Source organism: Trachemys scripta, chromosome 10, assembly GCF_013100865.1.
Source record: "Trachemys scripta elegans isolate TJP31775 chromosome 10, CAS_Tse_1.0, whole genome shotgun sequence".
NCBI lineage: Eukaryota > Metazoa > Chordata > Testudines > Emydidae > Trachemys > Trachemys scripta.
Window position 1 is genome coordinate 78,576,306 of NC_048307.1, and position 22,618 is coordinate 78,598,923.

Below are 22,618 nucleotides of genomic sequence, written 5' to 3' on the forward strand. Positions count from 1 at the left end.
AAGAAATTGCAACACAGCCAGAGCTGGCCCCTGGGACTTAAATGTCAGATGGTAAACCAAGGAAATCCCCCTCCGTTCACTTCCTTGTGACTATTCCCTGCCTCTAACTGCTCAGTAACTTCCTGGCTAGGACGTGCAGCCCACAGCCTACACGCCTCCTCTGCACTGTTTCCCTGGTGTTTGCTAATCATTGCTAGAGGCAGATCTGAGCCACAAAGCTTGGAGCGGAGACTGAACCCACCAGCTGGAGTTTTAGTGTGCAACAGACAGGGCCTGAGCCACCATGTTAGGATTTGGATCCCCACCTTCCATAAAGTTCATGGGAGTTGGCAGCCGAGTCCCAGTCAGAGCCCATGTCTTAGTGGAACACCCCTTGGTTCACATCCCAGAGGCTTCTGTGGTGCTGCTTCTCTCTCTCCCCTCCTGTGAATGTCCTGATGCGCTGCCTGCAGAGGCTGCTGGTCGCCACTTATGTGGCTTCAGGGTTTGCTACACTAATGTTAAAAATTAATATGTATGAACACTGAGCTAATCGCGACCTCTTCCAGGCAAGGACCCACCCCCCAGCTAGGTGTTTGTACAGCACCTTGCGCAGTGGGGCCCAAATGAGATTGGCACGTCCGTGATATAAATCCATAATACTATCCCCTGGGTGTTACACTGTGTTCCCTACCAAATCGACCAGTTGAAAACGATGCTGTTTCTGTGGAACTACAGTGAACCAGGACAACGTGTGCATGGAAGTTTAGCTATGTCATTAGGAAGAATGGGCCGAGTGGGTCTGATTGAAATCCTCATGGACTTCAGTGGCGTTACCCCAGGGATGGCTAGGCCCCAGCAAGGCATTGGTAGTGCTGCTTTCTTTGTAAGAAAATAATTCTGTTTTGACAGATCAAACTTGCAGACAGAAAAAATGTGCTTAAACAACCTACGGCCATCACTGACCCTTGTTCTTATTGAGGGGAAAGGTGACCCAAGCCCGCAGCACAAGAGATCCTGGAGATCTGGATTCTTGTCCCTCTTCTGCCAGACTCCCGGTGTGAGTTGTCATGGTCTGTGCCTCAGTTTCCCCATGTGTAAAACAGGGATAACATTTACCTAACGCACTGGAGGACTGCGAGGCTAAGGCTTGTAAAGCACTTTGAGATCGTGGTAGAAAGCACTACAGAAGTGCAAAGTTTTGTCAGTTCTGCTCCGAGCAACAAGAGTCAAGCGAGCGAACGCCTCTGCTGAATGCCATACAGCCTATAGAGCAGCGGATTTTCTTCCATGAGGCATTTGCCTGAGTTACGGAGGCTTGCTGCCTGCGTAACTATAATTGCACGTGGATTGTTTTAAAGGCGAAAGAGCACTAGGGAGACATAAAGGTGGGATGAAACTGCAGAGGTTGTTGGTATGCATTTGATTGAGAGGTATCATGTTCCAGATAAAGGTTTTCTTCCCCCTTCTCTCCCCGCTCTGCAGGAGGAACAGAAATGCTTAGAAACGGTGGAACTGGAGAGCTATGAGAAGTGCCAGGATCTGCGCGCTCTCTTGAAAAGGAAAAACCGTTTCATTTTAATTCGATCCCCGGGTAAGAAGGTAGGATTCTCCTTCTCTTCCCCTTAAACTCCACTGCCTACTGAAGTATGTATGTCTATGTGCCTAGACACCTAAGGACACCAGAATTCGCATTCTGATTTTGCAGTGATTTACAGTAATGAACTGGCTAATATGTGTATCTATCATCCCCGCCGTGACCTGTCCCTCCGTCTGGGCTCTGCTGTGTCTCATAGATCCTAGATTGCTCACAAACAAGGGCGATTCTCCCTTTAATGAAATATGGACTTGTGCTTTTGGAGTGGGAGGCTCTGAGGTTGATCTCCAATGCAGCGGGGATTTTCTGAGCAGCAAAGGAACCACCATAAAGTGGCTGTGAACTCTTTACAAGTGGTGGGGAGGATGGAATGCCCTATTCTTCTCGTGGGGCAGGAAGAGGGGGGGAGGAATTCTGTCTTCACAGCCACTTTCCCTCAGGAGAAGTGTTTCCTCATGAATTTTTCAGCTTTAGGGAGTTCTGGCCTTCTGTCGCAGATACTGTTTCATCAGTGGAGAATGAAAAAACCTGCTTCTTTCTGCACCCATCTGTTCTCCCCTGGGTCCTGATTTAGGACAGCGCTTAAGTTAAACACGTATTCGAGTCCCATTGAAGTCAGTGAGCGTTATATGGGAAAGAGTATGGCTGAGTGGCTAGATCATTGGACAGGGACTCCGGTGACCTGGGTTCTATTCCCAGCTCTGACCTTCTGTATGACTTTGGGCAAGTCATGTTTACTCCCTGTGCCTCAGTTTCCTCTTGTGTAAAATGGGAATAGTGATGCTGATCTCCTTGGAGAGCTAGTGTTATTTTAGGAAATCCCCCAAACTCTAGCACCTGGGGTTCCTGGGTCACCCTTTGGTTCCACCCAAAATCAGTGCAGGAGTCAAAAAGCCTTTATAAATGTACTATAGCACTGAGCCACAGCGTCAAACCCTGCTTGCCTCGCTCGCCCACACAGCCTCGCGGCTTTCAACGGAAGACTGTTGTGAGCCAGAAGAGCAGGATTGGGCCCCTAGTTTTGACAGTCGTGTGTCAGAAACAACTCAGCTAGCCCTTTTGTCCCTAACGTTTGAGTCAGCAGAATTCTCTGAACCCCCCAGTGTGTTTATTTGATTTATGAGGAGTGATTGTTTTACAGCACGGCTCGCTACTGGTTCTGCTTGGGGGTTTACCATAATTCCCTAGTTACAGGCTGCATAGTTAGACATCTTTATGGGATAGAACTTTGCAATCATAGACATGTAGGGCTGGAACGGACCTTCAGAGGCCAACTCCAGCCCCCTGCGCTGAGGCAGGACCAAGTACACCTAAACCATCCCTGACAAGCGTTTGTCCAGACTGTTCTTTAAAACCTCCAGTGATGGGAATACCACAACCTCCCTTGGAAACCTACTCCAGAACTTAGCTATCCTTAGAGTTAGAAAGCTTTTCCTAATAGCTAACCTAAATCTCCCTTGCTGGAGATTAAGCCCATTACTTGTTGTCCTACCTTCAGTGGACATAGAGAACAGTTGATCGTGGTCCTCTTTATAACAGCCATTAATATTGAAGACTGTTAACTGAGGGGGAACCTGTCTTCTTTTCTCAGGACTAAACATGCCCAGGGTTTTTTTAAACTTTTCCTCCTATCTCAGGTTTTCTAAACCTCTGATCAGTCTTGTTGCTCTCTTTTGGACTCTCTCCAATTTATCCACATTTCCTAAAGCGTGTCACCCAGAATTGCACACAGTATTCCAGCTAAGGCCTCACCAGTGCCGAGTATAGTGGGCAATTACCTCCTGTATCTTACATATGAAACTCCTGTTAATACACCCCAGAATTAATTAGCCTTTTTTGCAAGTGCATCACATTTTTAACACATATTCAATTTGTGATCCACTATAACCTTTTCACCAGTACTACCACTTAATTATTCCCCATTGTGTAGGGGTGGGCTGGGAGTGCAGGCTCTGGGGTGGGGCTGGGGATGAAGGGTTTGGGGTGCAGGAAGAGGTTCCGGGTTGGGGGGGGTGGCTCAGGGCTGGGGCAGGGGATTGGGACACGGGGTTGGGGCGCAGACTTACCTACGGCAGCTCCCGGTCAGCGGTGTGCAGAGGCAGGCTTCCCGCCTGTCCTAGCACCGTGGACCACGCTGTGCCTGAAGCAGCCAGCAGCAGGTCTGGCTCCGGCTCCTCGGCAGAGGCGCACAAGCGGCTCAGCGCGGCTCTCGCCCACAGGCACTGCCCCCCCGCCCCAGCTCCCATCGGCCAGTTCCTGACTAATGCGAGTGTGGAGTCAGTACTTGGGGTAGGGACAGGGCACAGAGCCCCATAGCCCCCCTGCCTAGAAGCCGGACCCACTGCTGGCCACTTGTGGGGTGCAGCGCAGTGTCAGAACAGGTAGGCATTAGCCTTCCTTAGCCGGGGAGCACCACTGGCAGGACTTTTAACGTCCCAGTCGGCGGTGCTGACCCAGAGCGACCCAGTGCCTCACAGCTTACAAATTGATTACTGGTACTTAATAATTTGTTCCAGTATCTTTGTTGTTGCACCGCAATATCTCACTTCTGGTTTTTCTTTTGATTTGTTTTCTTTTTTCTTTTTTGCCTAAGACTGAGAACATGTCACTGAATTATTATGTCTCCTCCTAGTTCAGATCTGACAGGCTGGGGCCAGGAGATTGATCAAAACAAATTCATTTCTACAAGGATTTCTGCAGCCAAAAATGTCAGCATCTCAGTTCTGCATATTTTACCTGAATGAGGACTATTCAGTCACTGTAGGGTTTTTTGAGCACACTCAGGTTTCAGTTAGTATTTATTATTGCATTAATGCTGAAAAGTCTCAACTGAGTTCAGGGCATAATTGTGCTAACCGCTGCACAAACACGTAGAGACAGGCCCTTCTGCTAAGAGCCTGCACCCCGACCAGACCAAGGAGGAGAAAGGAAGTAACATTATACTCATTTTGCAGATGGGAAGTGGAGATAGAGATTCAGTGACTCGCCTAAGGTCACACAGGAACTCTGTGGCAGAGCTGGGCTCCTAAGTTCCACACCAGAGCTGTCACCACAAGACCAGCCTTCCTCTCTTATTCGTGGGGTTTCTTGCACTGTGACTAAAAATGAATAGCAGCTTCATCTAGTATTTTAGGTCCTATGAGCCTAACCGCACAAGGCGCCATGCACAGCCTGTTACGCGCCGAGCACCCACAGCTCCAGTTGCTGGGTCCCATTAGATACTTTGGGCCATTCATTTTTAAGCCGAACTCCCAGCTGCAGTCAATGGAGATAAGTCTGCATAGAAATGACAGGCCCAATAGGAACCTAGTGTACGTTGCTTAGATAGTAAAGGATCAAATCCTGCTCAGCTTACTCATGCAAGGAGCGGCATACGTTTCAGCGGCACTACGCACATACATATGGGCACAAGATGTGACCTTAGGGTCATGATTTCCACTCCCCCAACCCACCACTGAAGGTTAACGTCACCTTTTCAAAGCACTGGCCTCATGGCAGCCCCTCCCTGCCCTCTATCCCCCATTCCACTGCCCTGTATAATACCAGGGCCCTCATTAAAGGGAGCTCCAGAGAGAAACCACTTGTTAATAACACCATTTTGATACATGAAAAGTTCACTGTCTGTAGCGGTTTGTTTTCCTTTTGGCTGTGAACCTCAGGAGGGTGTTGACACACAACGTACTTTCACAGATGTCAGAACAGACTTCCTTGAGCAGGCCAATGTACACAACTGTTGTCTTGCTGTTTTGAAATTGCAGCTGTGGCGATATTTATCAACGAAACATTTTCCATTTGGGAGCCTTGCTGCCGTCCGCTGTCTGTGCAGCAGTTGGAAATCACACACCTCCTTATCTGGATCTCTGCACTCTTCAGGCCTAGCTGCCTTTTCTTTGCCACATTTGCTGATCGTGGTCTAAATGAGTGTGAAAAGTTTGCTGAGGTGCTGAGTTTATGGGAGCTGTGGGCTCTTGGCCCCACTGAAGAAACAACAACAGGGCACTTTGATTTAGATGTCTAAATACGGGGTTTTGTGCTGAAGTATAGGGACCCACAATTGAAAATCTTGGCCATGGTATCTGCAAACAGCAAATATGGGAATACTACCCACGATGCTCAATTCCCTGTACAGACCATCCATAGTGTGTTAAGGTGCAGTACATGCTGTAAACATCTATCATGGATCTATGACAGGGGTAGGCACCTATGGCACGCAGGCCGAAGGCTGATTTTCAATGGCAGTCACACTGCCCCGGTCCTGGCCACCGGTCCGGGGGGGCTCTGCATTTTAATTTAATTTTAAAAGAAGCTTCTTAAACATTTTAAAAAAATTATTTACTTTACATACAACAATAGTTTAGTTATATATTATAGACAGAGAAAGAGACCTTCTAAAAACGTGAAAACGTATTACTGGCACGCAAAGCCTTAAATTAGAGTGAATAAATGAAGACTCGGCACACCACTTCTGAAAGGTTGCCGACCCCTGGTCTATGATATCATGAAGTACCTATCAATTAAAAAAACGTATGTGTTTTGTCCTGGTTTTAGAGACACACTCACAGTACCTGCTAGAGATAGCCTCTTACAAAAATATCTCCGCTTTTATTTGCCCTAGTCTCTAAAATGGAGGCTGGGTTATTCTGGGAAAATGTTTGAGCATAGACATTTTCATGCAGCCTTTACTCTTGTCTTACTCTGTTGTTGGTTTACTTACTCACATGGAACTGAAACAAAGTATAATTAAAGAGAAGTGAGTACAGCACTTTGCTGAAGACTTGAGACCAGGAGAAAGAAAGGTGGAAGCATGCGAAGAATTTGTTCTGTTTAGAAATCTTCAAATGAGTCAGTCCACCCTCATCAGTTAAATTAAGCAAGTCATATAGAACTGAGCCTGTAACGGAGGACAATAACCTTGGAAATCTCTGTGCCAAATGTACTGGTGTAAAATGTGTCTGGTGCAAGTCACTCAGAAAGGGAATCTACAAGGCAGTCACTTGCACCAGTTTAGCATACAGTGGTTGTTAAAGCCTGCACCCTGAAGGGGAGTGTGTGGAAATGAGGAGTGAGGGATGGAGCAAGAAAAGCAACTAGCAAAGACTCACCAGCTATTTGAGGTGATGTCACTCCCTTCCCAATGCAGCCAGGCATAAATGGGTGGAAATCCCCAGTGACTTTGCTGAACTCAACTCCAGTTCACTTCAATGGGGACTACATACCTGTGTATGCCAGGAGCTGAATTTGGAGCCCACCACACGTTACAAGACTTTGCCACTTGCACCTGATTTCTGATGGACTTGCACCAGTACATGCATCCTACCGGAGTTTGACACAGATACTGCTCTGCATGCAGCAGCTGAGAAATACAATAATCCCCTCCTGAGCCATCCATTCGGATTTCACTTTTCACCTGAAGACATAATCTGACAGGGACCAGGATTCATGGCAGAAACAGGGAGGGAGAGGATTTCTTGCAGGTCCTATGACCTGGATGCATGTCCCCGTCCCTCTCCTAAATGGAAAGCCAGGCAGGTGTGGCTAAGAGGCACTTTTAGTGCTTACTGGATGTACTATGTGTGGGAGGAGACAAATGGGATCATATTGAGAGACGCCTCTTCATTTTACGGCTGAGAATGAACCGTATGTGAACCTCTTTTATCCCATTGTATCAAGTCAGTGATTCAACATGAACAGGCTGGCCTATGCCCTCCGCTGAGTTCAGTTTTAGTAAATTGCATAGCCCTATTCATTGCTTGCAGTGGTCACTGTTGCATCAGATTTAACCATAACGGCTTTTACTAGAACACCAGGACTTTGTTTATGTCATGACTCACTCTCAGCTGGCTTAGGGAACGGGAGAGCAAATTTATATCCAGCTCATTGTCCTTTGGCTGTACGTTTGGGCTGCTGAATTTCTCTACCTTCAACAGTTTTGAGCAGAAGGTCAGGCCACGTGCTACTTATCTGCCATTACAAACCTGCTCAGGGATGGTCTGTGTCTGCTCAGTGTCTCTCCTGCACTTCTTTAATATTCAGGTTGGGAATACCTATACCAGAAAACATACAAAGAGAAGCAACTCTGTTTACTGTTCCTAGGTTCCACTTTAAAGTTGGTGGTAACCTGAGCAAGACTAGTTTATAGACCCTTATGGGGGAGGATCAGATTTGGGCTCTAAATCTTCCAGGATCACTCTTGTATCTCCTCTTATGCTACTTTCAAAACACATGCTTTGCAGATTGCTTCTCCACATCAGAAATGGCTGGCTGCAGCTTCTCTTTAAGTCCATCAGCAGCACGTCTCTCCCTAAGTCAAGGCTATGTCCTTGACGGTACAACATAGCTTAGACCCCAGATTCTGCAGAGCCACAGTGAGGGTGTTCTTAGCAAGGATTTTCATTCAGAAAAGATGCCCCAGGCAGCCCATCCTCTTCTCTCTGCCTGTGATAGTCAGCCTTTAACTTCACCGATTTAAAACAGAGCTGTCTGGAACTCTGCTTCCCTGTGCTAAGAATGCTTAGGTACAGATCCCGAAAGTGGTGACCATCTTCAGCATAAGGGGATAGAGGGGAGGGATTTTACTTGTGCGGGGTCCAGTAAGCCCACATTGCCTGTGAAAATACTTAACACCTACACAGCACTAAGAACAGGAGTACTTGTGGCACCTTAGAGACTAACAAATTTATTAGAGCATAAGCTTTCGTGGATTACAGCCCACTTCTTTGGATGCATACCATACACAGCACTGTGCCTGTTCAGCCAATAAATAAATAACCTTCAGGTGTAAGGTAACGGTGTTATCCCCATTTTCTAATGAGGAAATAGAGTCAGCTCCCTCCACGTGGCTGTTTGCATTAAGTAACCAAGGTTGTTCCATGTATCGAGACTTACGGAGTGAATGGAAGGCTGGTATAAGGGCTAAAATTCTGCCCTTGAAATTCCACAAGAAGGCCTAGGAGGTGAAGAAAAGACCAAGGGATGTGCACAGTATCATCTGTGCACCCCGAATGTGCTGGTAATGAGGATTAATGGCATTATCGGGTGGGCAGAATTATTGCAAGTTTTTTTTTAAATACTTGCCACTTTTATGCAAGGATCTCAAAATGCTTTACAGATATTAGGGTGAAATTCACTGCGTTCAAAGGGCCAGTCCAAGGCCCAGACATCACTCAACGCCCCAGAATAGGGCTCAAGTGGGACCAAGACCTTTGGTGTGCTGGTCTCTGGTCACCAGTTAATGAATTTAGCCTTAATCCCCCTGTGAATACATGGGTTTTAAGGCAAAAGAGACGATTGTGATCATCTAATTTGCCCTCCCACATAACAGGTCACAGGACTCCCCTGAACAAGTTGACGGCAGAACTGTGTCTGACTCCAGTGTGCTACGCACAGGAGCGCAAAGCTGGGCCTGTCCCACAACCCCCATTTTACAAATCGGGGGACACCTCGCTCAGAGCACGACTTGTCCCAGGTTACACAGCCAGTCTCTGGCAGAGCTGGGGAGAGAACACAGGTCTCCTCCCTCCCAGTCCTACACCAGAGCCTCATGTGTATCCTTTCACAATCTCCCAGCCCGCCAGGTAGGGTATTGGAACTGCCAGAGCTCCAGGTAGGGGCCTGTAACTGTAGGTCAGCATTAAATTGTGCAACCCACAGTTACATGCCAGAGGGACACCTCAGCTTCTCCTTAACGATGAACCATCCCCGGAGCCTTCGCTCAGCCCTGCCACACAATCACAGACTGACACCAACACTTCGTCACGCTCCACTCTCGGAGGCCCAGGGGCTTTGTCAGGGACCCAGAAATGAGGCACACAAAGTGGCAACAGAGGAAGAAGCTTGAAATCAGGGGATCCTTTCCTTGAACAACGTGTCCAGAGTTCTCTGTACTCCCGGCATAAGCTGTCAGGTCTTTGCCAGGCGGCCCAACAGCTGAGCTGTGCACAAGGAAATCTTTCTCACAGGCTTTTCTAATCGCTTAAGAGCAAAACTGTTTCCAAACAAAGAGGGTTTTAAGCACACACAAAAAACAGGCCCTCTTTGGGCTAAAACAAAACCAGCCTGGCACAGCGTTTTGGAGACTTGCTCTCTCCCTTAGGTTCCCTGGTTAGCGTGACCTCAGGGCCTCCCGGACAGGGGGTTGTTTGTATAAAGCTCAGGCCCTTACCTCTTAATCGAGCTATTCGGGAACATCTCCGCCTCATCTCCCCACCTTTTCCCACTGGTTCTCACGTAGGAAGCAGGACATTCTAGGAAGGATTAAATTCCCTTTTTGCTATGCTGAAGTTAAGGGTCTCCTGCCCCGTTACAGTCACCTTCATGGCCTTGGTTAATGATTTATAGACATTTAAAGTGACGGTTTGTGCGGGACTGAGACGAATTAGAAACTAAGGCCAGCGACATCCCATCCCTCCTAATGAAGGGCAGCTGCAGAGAGAAAGGAAGATAACCGAGTGGCTAACGCTCAGGAGAGGGAAGGAGGAGGCCTGGCTTCTAGACCTGTCAGTCTTCCTGTGACGTTGAACGTTTCGGCCCTGGTGACCTGCTTAGACAGAGGTTGCTTGTTGATTGTCACCTAAATAAAAGGGACCTGGTTTTCAGAGAACCCATCCCTCCAGTTAACATCTGTGCAAGTGGTGGGTGCTCAGAATATCAAACTCCTTGTAGGTGCAGGCGGTAGCCCTGCCTATTAAAGATGCCTGACACTTCTTCCCATTATAAGGCCCTGTTTTCAGCCACTTATAATTTGGCCAAACTTCCCAGGCCAGTGTCTGCTTTAGGCTGAATTTTTCTGGAAAATTTCGGCCCAAACAGTTCGAGCATTTCCAAGAATCTGCTAACCTTTCCCTGCACCCCCCAGGCTTTGAAACAGGGAGACTGAGGTCAGGGCACCTAGGTTCTGTTCCCAGTTCTGCTGTGTTAGACAAAGTCAATTAACCTCTCTGCCTCAGATTCCCTCTCTGTATGCTTGAAGAAACTTATTTCATTAGCTAACGGATCCCTGTCAGGAAGCTTTTCCAGGTATGCAGCCTACGTTTTTCCTCTCTTAATTTCACTCCATTGCTCCTAATAGAAGTAAAAGCCAGTGATGGAGAATGCCCATTAGGTCATTTCATTGTTGCCCAACTGAGAAACTTGAATAATTCCCCCAGAAATGGTTACATTTAGTTACATTCCAACATCTGGATGCATGAGAGGATGTTACATTTGCCAATGGCCAAGGCCATTCTTTTGAACAAATGCACTGTTTCAGAACAGGCCTTGGGAGAATTTCCACGCTATTTGCTTGTACCTATTGCCAAGAATTGTCTCAGTCAGGTTCAGAGATAAGTAGAAAAGAGATATTTATCATGCAGTGATCACAAAACACTGAACTTTCTGGCATGGACGTGTATCAGGAGACCATCCAGATAAGCACAGAGTTCAGACTCTTGGAAGTCTGTTGCTTATTCATTCACTAGAGAGATTACATCCCACCTACAATTTCCTTCAGGGAATGCTGCCTGGGGTTTATCAAGGCAGAACACCAGGAAATCCCAGCTGGTTGGGAAATTGGCTCTCCCAATGCAGAACATTTCGATTAAAATGAAAAAAAAAAAAAAAAGTTGTCATTGAAATTTTCCATGGAAAAGTTTGATCTTTCAGTGAAAAATCAAAAATTGAAATATTTAAATGCTGCCACGGTGCAGCATGGAAGTTGTAGTTTATGTGCTTTGTCGTTCTTCTCTATAGACTCGGCTCCCGGGTCAAACTACATCTCCCATGATGCACCATAGGCTCAGAGGATGGTGAGCAGAACAGTTGCATCATGGGAGTCCCTGGACCCCCTGCACAGTCCGAAGGAATGGGTTCTGGGCTGGGGATCTCCTGCTCCTCTCCAGGCTTCAGCACAGCCTCTGTCCGGCTATAGCAGTGGATCATATCTGTATCTGGTACTACAGGCTCAGAGCTGCTGAGTCCCTGCTCTGACAGGGTGGAAAGGGGAGAAATGATGGCATGTTGCTCTGCCAGTTTATCCTTCTGAATCCTCACGCCCCACTGCCCTGCAAGCCTATCTGTGCTCTGCAGAGCCAAGCTGTGCGTACCCCGGCGCAGAGTCCTAGAATCCTGCCTCAGTCCTATGCAGCACCACTACGCAAGAGCAAACAGAGTTTGTTCCTCACAGATTTCACGCTGATCTCTGCCTGCAGCGTGGTGGGGTGGGAGTTGGAGATACGGCATCTTATCGAACCTAACACCGCAACAGGAGCGTGAGTTGCTCATTCGGGCAAGTCCCCTACACACAGTCCATCCATTCCCTAAGTAAACAGCCATCTGTTGTTCCAGGAACATTTCATCCCTCTTTGCGGGAGGAAGAAACTGTCACTCGCTTTATTAATTTAATTGCTAGTTGCAAAAATAAAAACTATAGCAACAAACCGTCCAGCATAACAGAGCTTTGTTGATTGCGGCTGTGGAGTGAAGCCATTGCAAAGTGCAAAGGAATGTCTAGTTTAAACACGGCCTCAGCTGGATATCGAGTTTAACACACTAATGATGTATAAGCTACTTCTCTGTCCTTGGCAAGTAACGTTAGGATGAAAACATCTCTCTACGTCTCTCATCTTGCAGGTCCATGATATCAAATTTCAGGGGCAGAATGCGGAAGAGAAAGAATCATGGATGAAAGCCCTGAATGAAGGGATCGGCAGAGCCAAAAATAAAATACTTGATGAGGTAAGATAAATGGGTTTCAAGCTGTATGCGTTTGTGGGTCAGCCCTCATTCACTACCGTGTAGAGGGGCGCTGAAACCCCCCGCCTCCCGCACCCCCTCGCTACAGGTCCAGATTGTGCACCTGGAGTCCAAAGCTGCTGTTAGCAGGTTCAGATTATAGCTACACTCTTGAGCTTGTGGCCAGGTGTCACATTAGCCTTTCTCCCCGTTCCTTCCTTTGCTCGAGCCTCCTGAATACTAAGCAAAAACAAAGGTTAGAGCAAAAAAGAAAAAAAAAACTCTTGTGGACAGATTCAGAGGTGGAGTGAGGAGAAGTGAGTTACGCTCCCTTAGTCTGAGTTACACCAGGCAAGGTTTAGTCAGGGCCGCTTGAATTTCAGAGCCAGAACATGTAAGAAGTTAAAATAGCAGCTGGTTCACACCTTCTCATGTCCTACTGCTAGTTGCTTTTCTCCTCTCTTCTGGCCCTGTACTGTGTGTGTTACACAGACTACTTAAGACTCAGTGAGCCAAATTCAGAAGAGCAGGGTGTGGAGAGCGATGGGGCATGTTATGTTGTTAAATGGGTTAGTCTCTGATTTGGCATCACGTACATGCGGAGGGGCCTGGAAGGTGTAGGTGGGTGGGTGTGGCCTCAAGTTAGGGTCTCTCTAGACTCCCCCAGAATTTGCCCCTTGGAGTGGGATAACAATGCTGTTATCCTTTTCCTCTCTAACAACATACCTGCGAATGCGGGACATGTACGTTTCAGCAGCATTTTATACAAGCCTCTTGGGGATAACATGTATAGAATCCACCACCCATTGAGCTGGGCATTCCCCATACATGGCATTTGCCCCCTGCCTCCTCTGTAAGGCTGGGACTCTCCAGGAGGACAAAAAGGGGGAGGAGAGAAAATTGCTGACCCAGTGGGGTTGGCCTGAGCTGCAAAAGCAACTAAGAGCCTGGTCCAGAGCCCATTGAAGTCAGTGGGAGATGTTCTAATGACTCCAGAGGGCTTTGGATCAGGCCCTAAGTTAATCCACTGGAATCTCTGTCTACCCCTGTGGAAGGAACTTGGGCACTGGAGCTGCTGCAGCTTGGAATTTGCCAAGCAGTTGCTCTGCCCCATGGAAGGACTTTCCTTCCCCTCAGCCCCGTGGCTCTCTGCAGCACACAGCCTGGGTACTGCACCTGTAGATCTGGACACGCGTGTAATCGGACACAGAGTCCACCAGCTTTTCACACTGCCTGGAGAGACGCCTAGTGGAAAGTTACTACACACGCCATTAGCGCTACCCTTCGGCAACACGTCACCAAGAGCTGCCTGCGGCTGTGCCGGAGAGGTTGCAAAGAAGCTGCCTCCCCCCCCCCCCCCGACTCTGAAACGCCCCCCAAATCTAGACATTCAGGCAAAGGAAGGACCAAAACCACACAGCGTAGGATTTGACATGGAGCTAACCTCAGTCCCTTACCAGGAAGGGCAATATCTACTATGCAGTAGTAGGAAGTGCATAAACTCCCCCAAGCTAAGGAGAAGCCACCATGAAGGGAATGAAGCCACCATGAAGAAATGAGTAGGGGGAACTTGGAGAGTAAGAAACCAAGAAGCTCTGATTAGTGAAAAACAGGCCAGGCTTTAGGGAAGTGGAAACTAGAGTGCTGTGTAAAAATCTCTGAGAGAAAGGCAAGGGATAAAAAAACCATCACATGCCTTCCGGGGCCGGCTCCAGGCACCAGCCCTCCAAGCCTGTGCTTGGGGCGGCACCTGGAGGTGGGCGGCGCTCCGGCCGGCCGGGGAGAGCGGGGCCGCGGCCGGGCTCGCCGCCCTCCTCCCGGCGCTCCGGCCGGCTGGGGAGAGCGGGGCCGCGGCCGGGCTCGACGCCCTCCCCTGCCGCGCTCCCCACTGGGGGAGGGGGCGGGGTGCTGGGGGCGGCGGGAGGCTTTTTTGCCTGGGGCGGCAAAAAAGCCAGAGCCGGCCCTGATGCCTTCATCAAGCATGCACTACAGACATGGCGTTGCAGAATGCATGCTCGGCGGGCTCAATCCTGGGCCTCTTATTCAGGCAATGAAGTCAATGGGAAGTTGGAGTAAGGGGTGGAGAATCAGACTCCAATTGCACTGCGCCATTTTGATAAGAAAACATTTACACTTAAGAGATCCAGACTCTCTATTTTTATTCATGGGAGGGAACTCGCAGTAACTGGAGGTGGCCCAGGGAAGCAACCTGCTGGTATCACCAAATCCCATTCGGTGTCTGATGTTTTTTAGGGCAGGCATTGCTCGTTCATCATTCCAAATAAAAAGCAGCATTTGTAAGTAACTGGACCAGCTGGGAGCAGCAGACAAGCTGGGGCTATATTATAAATCTGAGCAGCAGAAAACTCAGCATTCAAGCTTGCTGTCATGTTATTGACGAGCAGTAGAGGTGATGTAATGTAGCGTAATGCTGGGCAGTCCTTGCTGTAGCAGCCTGCCTCTGTCTCCCTAGTTGCTGGGGGAGACCAGCGCTGGTGCTGCGTTCTCTTTCCAAAGTGGAGCTCTCGTTCTCTCTCTCTGCCCCAGGGATGATGACGTGCAATGAACTCCGCACTCCCTTGCACAGAGTATCGAAAAGTGATCTCAGAGGATCGCCCTGGCCATAAATATGGAGATATACCTATCCCATAGAGCTGGGAGGGACTCCGAAAGGTCATCGAGTCCAGCCCCCTGCCTTCACTAGCAGGACCAAGTACTGATTTTTGCCCCAGATCCCTAAGTGGCCCCCTCAAGGATTGAGCTCACAACCCTGGGTTTAGCAGGCCAATGCTTAAGCCACTGAGCTATCCCTCCCCCCAAGACTTGTGGGCGTGAAGTGCTGCATACTAACTGCTTCAACATCTGTGTGCACATGCCCTGTTGAAAAACAGCAGGCCCAATCCTCCGCTGGCACAATTCAGCTGCGCTCCACTGAAGTCAATGGGGCTATACTGAGTTACACCAGCTGAGGAGTTGGCCCATTTTGTTTCCTCCCCCAAAAATTGACCCCATAGGCCTGGTCAGTCTTTCTACTCCAGAGAACTCTCTTCTCTCTGGGGAGCTGAGACAGGTAACTGGAAAGAGATGCATGCAATCAACTGGCATTTCTAAAGCCCATATTGGTGCTGCCCCCTGTGCCTTCACACACTGAGGACTGAATCCCTGGCTGTGGCCAATAAGCGCTGGGTGCAGCTGGGGGGGTGCAAAGGAGACATTCATGTCTCCCCGTTCCTGAGGTCAACTCTGTGAGTCACCGGCCCCAACGTAGTTTAGAGCAGCCTCAGAGACACTCTGAACTAGATCATCTTAGGACCATTATGCCAGCTGGGATCACTAGAGTATGGTACGTTGTGGCAATACCTCAGCATGCCCCCTTCACTAGAAAGGTGGAGGGGCAGGGGAGTCAAGAGTGGTAGGCCTAGAGCCAGAATAGTGAAAGGACTTAGCATTGGCTCTCATTTTCCACGTGCGAGGCAATGAATTTTAAATCTGATTCCAGTAAGTGAACGTGTTAATTCAGCCACTGTTGCAATTAATCCAGGTCGCTGCTCACATCTTCTGTTCAGCTCTTGAGATCATTAAAGCTGTACAAAGAAAGGTCTGTTAACAAGACCTGCTGATACAGTTCATGGTCAGGTCAGGATTATTAACGTGCCTTCACCTCTAAGATTAGTTTTACTACATCTCCCTGCCACGTTCCAAGCCGGAGTGCAGGACAACAAAAGTCTCTTGTGCCCTCCTTTTCCTGCCTTGTAGGTACCTAGGGATTGGCAAACCTCAGAAAGTTGGATGGGCCAAGTCAGACACTCTCAGTTTCACCTTTGGGGTTGCAGAACTAGCATCGCATCTTGCAGTCAGTTCCACTCTGACACAGAGCTATCATGAATGTGCATGTTGCAAACCAGGCGGAGAATCTGGAGCTAGCATCGCATTCCAAGGGCCCCTGGCTAAGGTTCTGAGTGCGGCTCTACCAGATCACAGCTGGGTTTGCTTTGAAAATACTAAATGGATGTTGTGGCCATGTCGAGCACTGTTTTGTTGATGTGCAAGTTCACATTGCTGGCAGCCCGCAGTAAGGAATGGAGGATGGCGTTTAAGTCTTCCCCCACCTTTTAGCTTTGCAGGAACAAACCCTGCATTTTGTCTGCATACGTACCGCAGGGGATAAGAGGATGAAGGAGCCTGTTCTACAAACATCCACCCAAGAAAGAGTTGCGTAACTTTCCTGCTAAAAGAAAAGCTTTTGGCAACTCAGTGCTCAAGCGCCTGATACATACAGCTACTAGGGTGACCAGATGTCCGGATTTTATAGGGACAGTCCCGATATTTGGGTCTTTTTCTTATATAGGCTCCTATTACCCCCCACCCCCGTCCTGATTTTTCACACTTGCTATCTGGTCACCCTAACGGCTATAAGTAAGAGTTCAGCATTGAGCTGTATTGTAAATGCTTCTGAAAGGGAGTGCAGGTTTTAAGGCAATATAATGATGCTAGTGAACAATAAAAACCACACAGAAAACAAATGTTAAAGATTTATAAATAAAATAAATAAATTCATGGAGATATACTATCTCCTAGAACTGGAAGGGATCTTGAAAAGTCATAGAGTCCAGCCCCCTGCCTTCACTACCAGGACCAAGTACTGATTTTGCCCCAAATCCCTAAGCAGCCCCCTCAAGGATTGAACTGACAACCCTGGATTGAGCAGGCCAATGCTTGAACTACTGAGCTATCCCTCAATAAGCCTAGAAATCTGGGACCTGATTGTAATGGGGACATATTCAAAAGCCATCCTGGCTACAAGTGCACCCTTACCAGAAATGGCAGAAAAAGACAAAGAAGAAGCGGGCTGTAGTCCACGAAAGCTTATGCTCTAATAAATTTGTTAGTCTCCAAGGTGCCACAAGTACTCCTGTTCTTTTTAAAAGACATTCTCATACCTTCTCAATGAGATGGTTTTAGGCAACTCAGTGATGTTCTCTTTTCTTTCCCCCATTTAAAGGTGAAGATAGATCAGAGCCTTTCCCTGGAACATGTGACTCGAGACAGAGTGAAAGTGAGTCATGGGCGCAGACCACCCACCAGAATTCACCTGAAAGAGGTAAGAATGCACCCCGGGGTTGCATGCTGCAGCACAGTGAAATCACCTGTATGCAATCTCCATCTGGTAAAAGACCCAAGCCGGAATCAGTGAGAACTATTTCTGGGTGTATCGTTCATGCTGATTACATGCAAAACACAAGCTTCTATCTGACCCCTTACAGGTAAAACTAGCCGGTAACTGGAGTAAGGGAAAGCAAGTTTTTAATCTGTGGGATGGTGGACCACAGCTGTTTAAGATTTTTGCATCCTTCAGATTGGTAACTGCTGCAATATGTTGTGATATATTTTGTGAGCCTTTCTACAGTTCATAAACTGCTTCTTTGTTTGGCACGTGCCATTACTGCTTAATTAAAAAAACCAACAAAGCACTGAGAATGGGTTAACACTATTTTTTCTAAGACAGTTTTCTAGAGCAGCCTATTTTCAGTTTTCAGTAGCTTTTCTGTAGCTAGTATTTAAAACAAAAAACACACACATGGCTAATAAATATTAGATTCCTATTTCCGAGGGAGTTTCTACACTGAAGTAGTAGTGATACTTTAGAAGAGGATTAAACTAATGAATGGGTTTAAGGCTAAACCTCTTTCTGCAAGCGTCACAGCTTGCGGACTCTCACCTTCTGTGCAACTCTCAAGTGATCTTAGTGCAGACGAAAGCTTTTTAATCTAGCGCACAAAAATCCTGCAGCATCCACAAGAGAATCTTTCTTTAGAGAAATGCACAGAAATAATCACTGGAGAGCCAGACATTCCCTCCCTTCCCCTCAAAAAGATCTCAGAGGCACAAATGCTCTCCTGGAATTTTATCCACTGATGTTATTCCCCTTATGCCTTGTAAGCTGGGCCTGAAATCTCAGCTCTGTTATTGCAAGTGCCCTCACCTTGAAGGAGACAATTTGCCATTTATAGGGCAATAAAGGTCTTCTGTGGACATTGGAGACAGAGGGTACGTATAAGTGGACATTATTTTGGATGGAGGCCCTGGGTACTGACATGCCACAAAGATTAGTATTAGGGACGATTATACAGATGCTGCGTAGAAGAGAAAAAATGCACACTACAGTGCTGGTAAGGAGGAGGAGAGCAATAAACATCCCTAGTGAATTAGCCGGCGAAGAAGCAGTTTACGCATTTCACTCCCAAGAAATGTAAGGTAATGAGTCTGAACCAGAAGTCTGAAGAGAGTCATTTACTCTGAGTAATCACGTATGGCAAGATACTGAGCAGGACCGGGACTTAGTGCGGGGTGAAGGCCTGTATGCTCCAGCACTGCTGAACGGCAATAGGAGAGTCTTGGGTGGCAGACCCAGAGGAAGGGGACACAAACTCAGTTCTCCACCGTGAAACAGTAACACTTTATCTTGAAGGCCATGTTCAGTTCCTGTCACCTTATGGAAAGGACACAATAAAGAGGGTGACTAGACAGTTGCAGGGACTTGAATACTGTAGTAATTAACACAGAAAAAACGTATGGGAAGGGGGTTAACTGGAAATTTTAATTGCTGATCACACAGTCCCCAAGGGAGATACTCTGGGCTAGCTTCTCACAGGAGACGGGGGCACATATTGAGAAGAGAGGATTAGGCAACACGGGTGAACTTCACCAAGGTGGAGAGGTCTCTTGAAAGGGCTCAAGTGGGAAGAAGGCTGTAGCCATCCTCCCTGTTCTGGAGGGAGTCTAAGCCTAGATGCATTTGGGCACTGCCTGTCCCCAGGACTCCCTCACACAGGGACTCTCTCCTCATTTCTCCCTTGGGGGTGGATAGGAGACTTAGGAAGTTCGGGCTTCGTATAGAGATAATGCAGCTCTGCATGGCCATCCCTTCGGATCCAGCCGCTAAGGTTGAGCAGTATGACATGAAGGACTAGCTGGCTGAGGCCCAGCCCAGCGGAGACAGATGATGTCAGGAGGGGAGAGGAAGCAGCCAGACACAAAATGACGTTACATTAGCGCCCTGGACTGAAGGATTCAATACATGAACTAACAGACCTGTACATTTTATCAATCTAAAGAAATGCAACAAGTTATGTAAGGAGACCAGCAATAGGAAATCTGGGAAACACTCTCATGGGGGGACGACTTGGGTAGTAAGGGGATAAAATATTCTAGGGTACTTCAACAGCTATTCCTACAAGGGGATAGAACCAGATGATCTGCCTCCGTTGCTCTAGGTTGTCTGCAGTGTGGTAGCCATCTTGGTCCCAGGATATTAGAAAGAAGGCGGGGGAGGTAATTTTTATTGGACCAACTTCTGTTGGTGAGAGAGACAAGCATTCGAGCTACACAGAGCTCTTCCTCAGGTCAGGGAAAGGTACTCAGAGTCTCACAGCTAAATGCAAGGAAGAGCAGATAGTTTAGCATGTACTTTAAGGGACCATTCAAAGTGAAGTGGCCCGCTAACACCCCGTATTTACATGGAAGAGCTTTGCGTAGCTCAAAAGTTTGTCTCTCTCTTCCCCCCCCCCCCCCCTCAACAGAAGTTGGTTCGATAAAAGATATCACCTCACCCACTTTGTCTCTCCGGGAAATTCTTTGCATTTATCAGTTCAGACAGTGCACCTGTCCATGCAAATATTTGTAACTCGGAAATTGTCCACATCAGAACTGCATAGCTCAGTGTTTATAACTGAGAAAGGAAAAAGGATTTTTGATAGGCTGAGTGTACAGCCGCTTTGGACCAATTCTTGACCTCTTGTGGTTATTGGCGTTGATGCTCTCCTGACTGTCACTCCACTACTGGAGACAAAATAACTCAACGGCAAGTATGCATGCACTGAAGCGGGTGCTGGTGTAATGTCATACAGGGTGTTACATGGAGTAAGAAGCGGGGTGGTAAAGGGGAGCAGAAACAGAGGCATCACTCAGTCTCACACATGTAAGCTGTGCTGAGGTGTACGGGTTAGTCTGTACTGTCCTCCTTGTGGGACAAAAGATTTGTAGTCAGATGCTGGACTCAGGGCTTGTCTACACTGCCACTTAACCTGATGTAAGTTTCATCGCTCGGGTGTGAAAAAGCCATCTCCCCCCGTGCAACGTAAGTGACATTGACATTAACACGGTATCCACACCACGCTGTGCCAGCGGGAGACGCTCTCCTGCCGACACAGCTTCTGTCTCTCACGGAGATGGAGTAAATATACCGATGGGAGAGCCCTCTCCCGTCAGCATAGCGCGTCTTCACCCGACACGCTACAGCAGCACAGCTGCGCTGATGTAGTGCAGGAGTGTAGACCAGCCCTCAGTCACCCCACATTCACTTCTTTGACTTAAACGGTTTGTTAAGACTGGTTTTGAGGACAGGATAGTTCAGGGGATTGATAACAAGACACAGTCTAAATAAAACTCTCTCGTATTACATTTCTCAGGTTGCCAAGTCTACATCGGATGGAATCTTGAGGCTGGATCTGGATATGGTAGATAATGGCCCCCCAGACTTCACCTTGACTGTGAGCGATAATGAGAACGTCCCTCCTCCAAAGGAAACTCCAAAGCCACCTATGCCTCCTACAAAGCCCAGTGTCATATCAGAGAAGCCGAGTGCGGATAATAGCGTTGCTGATCAAGAGCTTAAAAAGCCTCTGTTGCCTCCAGCTAAGAAGTTGAAGGAGAGTACACCGTCAAAGGATGATCTGAACGACAAGGATGTGGGTTCAGTCAGTCAAGGTGAAGAGGGTGAAGAACCCAAAGCCTCAGCAGGGGACAATGAAGAGAATCTCATGGAGGTTAGCGACAGCAGCATGGCAAAGCCTCCGATTCCTCCTCCTAAAATCTTATCGGACAAGCTGAAAGGGGTCAGTTGGGATGAACCAGCCCCTCACCCTCAAAGCACAGAAGGTTTGGAACCATCCAAAGGTGGCAGTAAAGAAAACCTCACAGAGGTGGTCACAACGGCTACTGTGAAACCTCCACTTCCTCCTAAAATTTTATCAGAAAAATTGACAGCAAGTATGGATGCCACCCCGAGCAGTTTAGAGGCGAAGAGTTCAGAAGGCAAGGAGCCCCATGATTCCACCTCCTCCAGGGATGGAATGGAAGACGGGGAAGTGACAGAATCCACTCCCCAAAAAGTAGAGCGTGAAGAAGGAAGTGAGAGAGTTGCTGTTGAGAAAGAGAAGCCGCAAACAATACAGGAACAAATAAAGACTTCCTTAGATACTGAAGCAAAGCAGGAAAGTACAGAGGTTCCTAGTAAAGAGAAAACACTTTTACCACAGACCATAGCAAATTCCTCGCCTTTCAGACCTCGCTGTGCATCTCTAGGAGATCTGCTGAATGAATCGAAAAATGCAGAAAAAGAACTTCTGGGTCCAGGCTTCCACAAGGAGCCCCAATCCTGCCTGGCTAAAATGGAGGAGAAAGTGGCTTGCGAAAGGGAAAAGACAGAAAAACTTCTGCAAAAGGTTTTATGCCAAGAGTTAGAACAAGCACAGGAGGGAAATGGACCCCCAGTAAACGCAGAGACATTACTCAATGAGGCAGTAGAACAGCTTCGGCAAGCAACACAAGTCCTACAAGAAATTAAAGGGTTAGGAGAACTGAATAAGGAACCGACAGAGAAACAGAAAGAAAAGCCGAAGGATCTAGTAACTCTTTATAGGAGAAGTGCTCCCTGAGATGTACTTAAGAAGACACTTCTTTCTTACAATCAAGCTAAAAATTTGCTATTTACGACTTATACCATTGCTTGGCCAGTGTTAAATAAGGTTATGTTTTGCTATGCACACACGATGCATTCAGAGCAGGGCATTTCAGTTATAATTTTCTTTTTGTTATGTTTTTATGCCATATTCCCATCCCTTATCACAATAGGAAGTTAGAGGACATTGAACATCAGTTGCAAAAATGTGAATATTCTTTAAGGTCTTGATCCAAAGCTCATTGACGTCAGCGGAAAACCACCAATGGGCTTTGGATTAAACCCTAAAAAAAAACAAAAAAACCCCACAAACCCACCACCACAACACTGGTAATCAGACTACAGGTCAGTTTTTCAAAGGAGGGCATGGATATTCCAGCAGAATATTCATGTGTGCATGTATAAATTGGCACGTAAGACATGGAATTACCCCGTTTGCACTGGCACCCAGAGAGTTTTGCCAATGAAATCATTCCACTGGGAATCTGGCCACAAACGTCCGTAAATTTTGCTCAGTTTGTTCACTTACTGACAGATTTTGACTACCTGGCCCAATCATATTCTGGAACAAATGGGTAACAGTTTCCATAGATACT

At 47.5% G+C, this 22,618-nt stretch overlaps 1 protein-coding gene across 1 annotated transcript; it reads left to right on the forward strand.

Annotated features, from left to right (window-relative positions):
- The first annotated feature begins 766 nt into the window (after positions 1-766).
- Positions 767-22,308, forward strand: PLEKHO2 (pleckstrin homology domain containing O2). Its single transcript, XM_034784904.1, has 5 exons — positions 767-865; positions 1,465-1,581; positions 12,182-12,286; positions 17,286-17,384; positions 20,752-22,308. Exons 1-5 carry the CDS (start codon positions 767-769, stop codon positions 21,997-21,999), a joined length of 1,668 nt encoding a protein of 555 aa, XP_034640795.1. The 3' UTR covers positions 22,000-22,308.
- Positions 22,309-22,618: the final 310 nt, after the last annotated feature.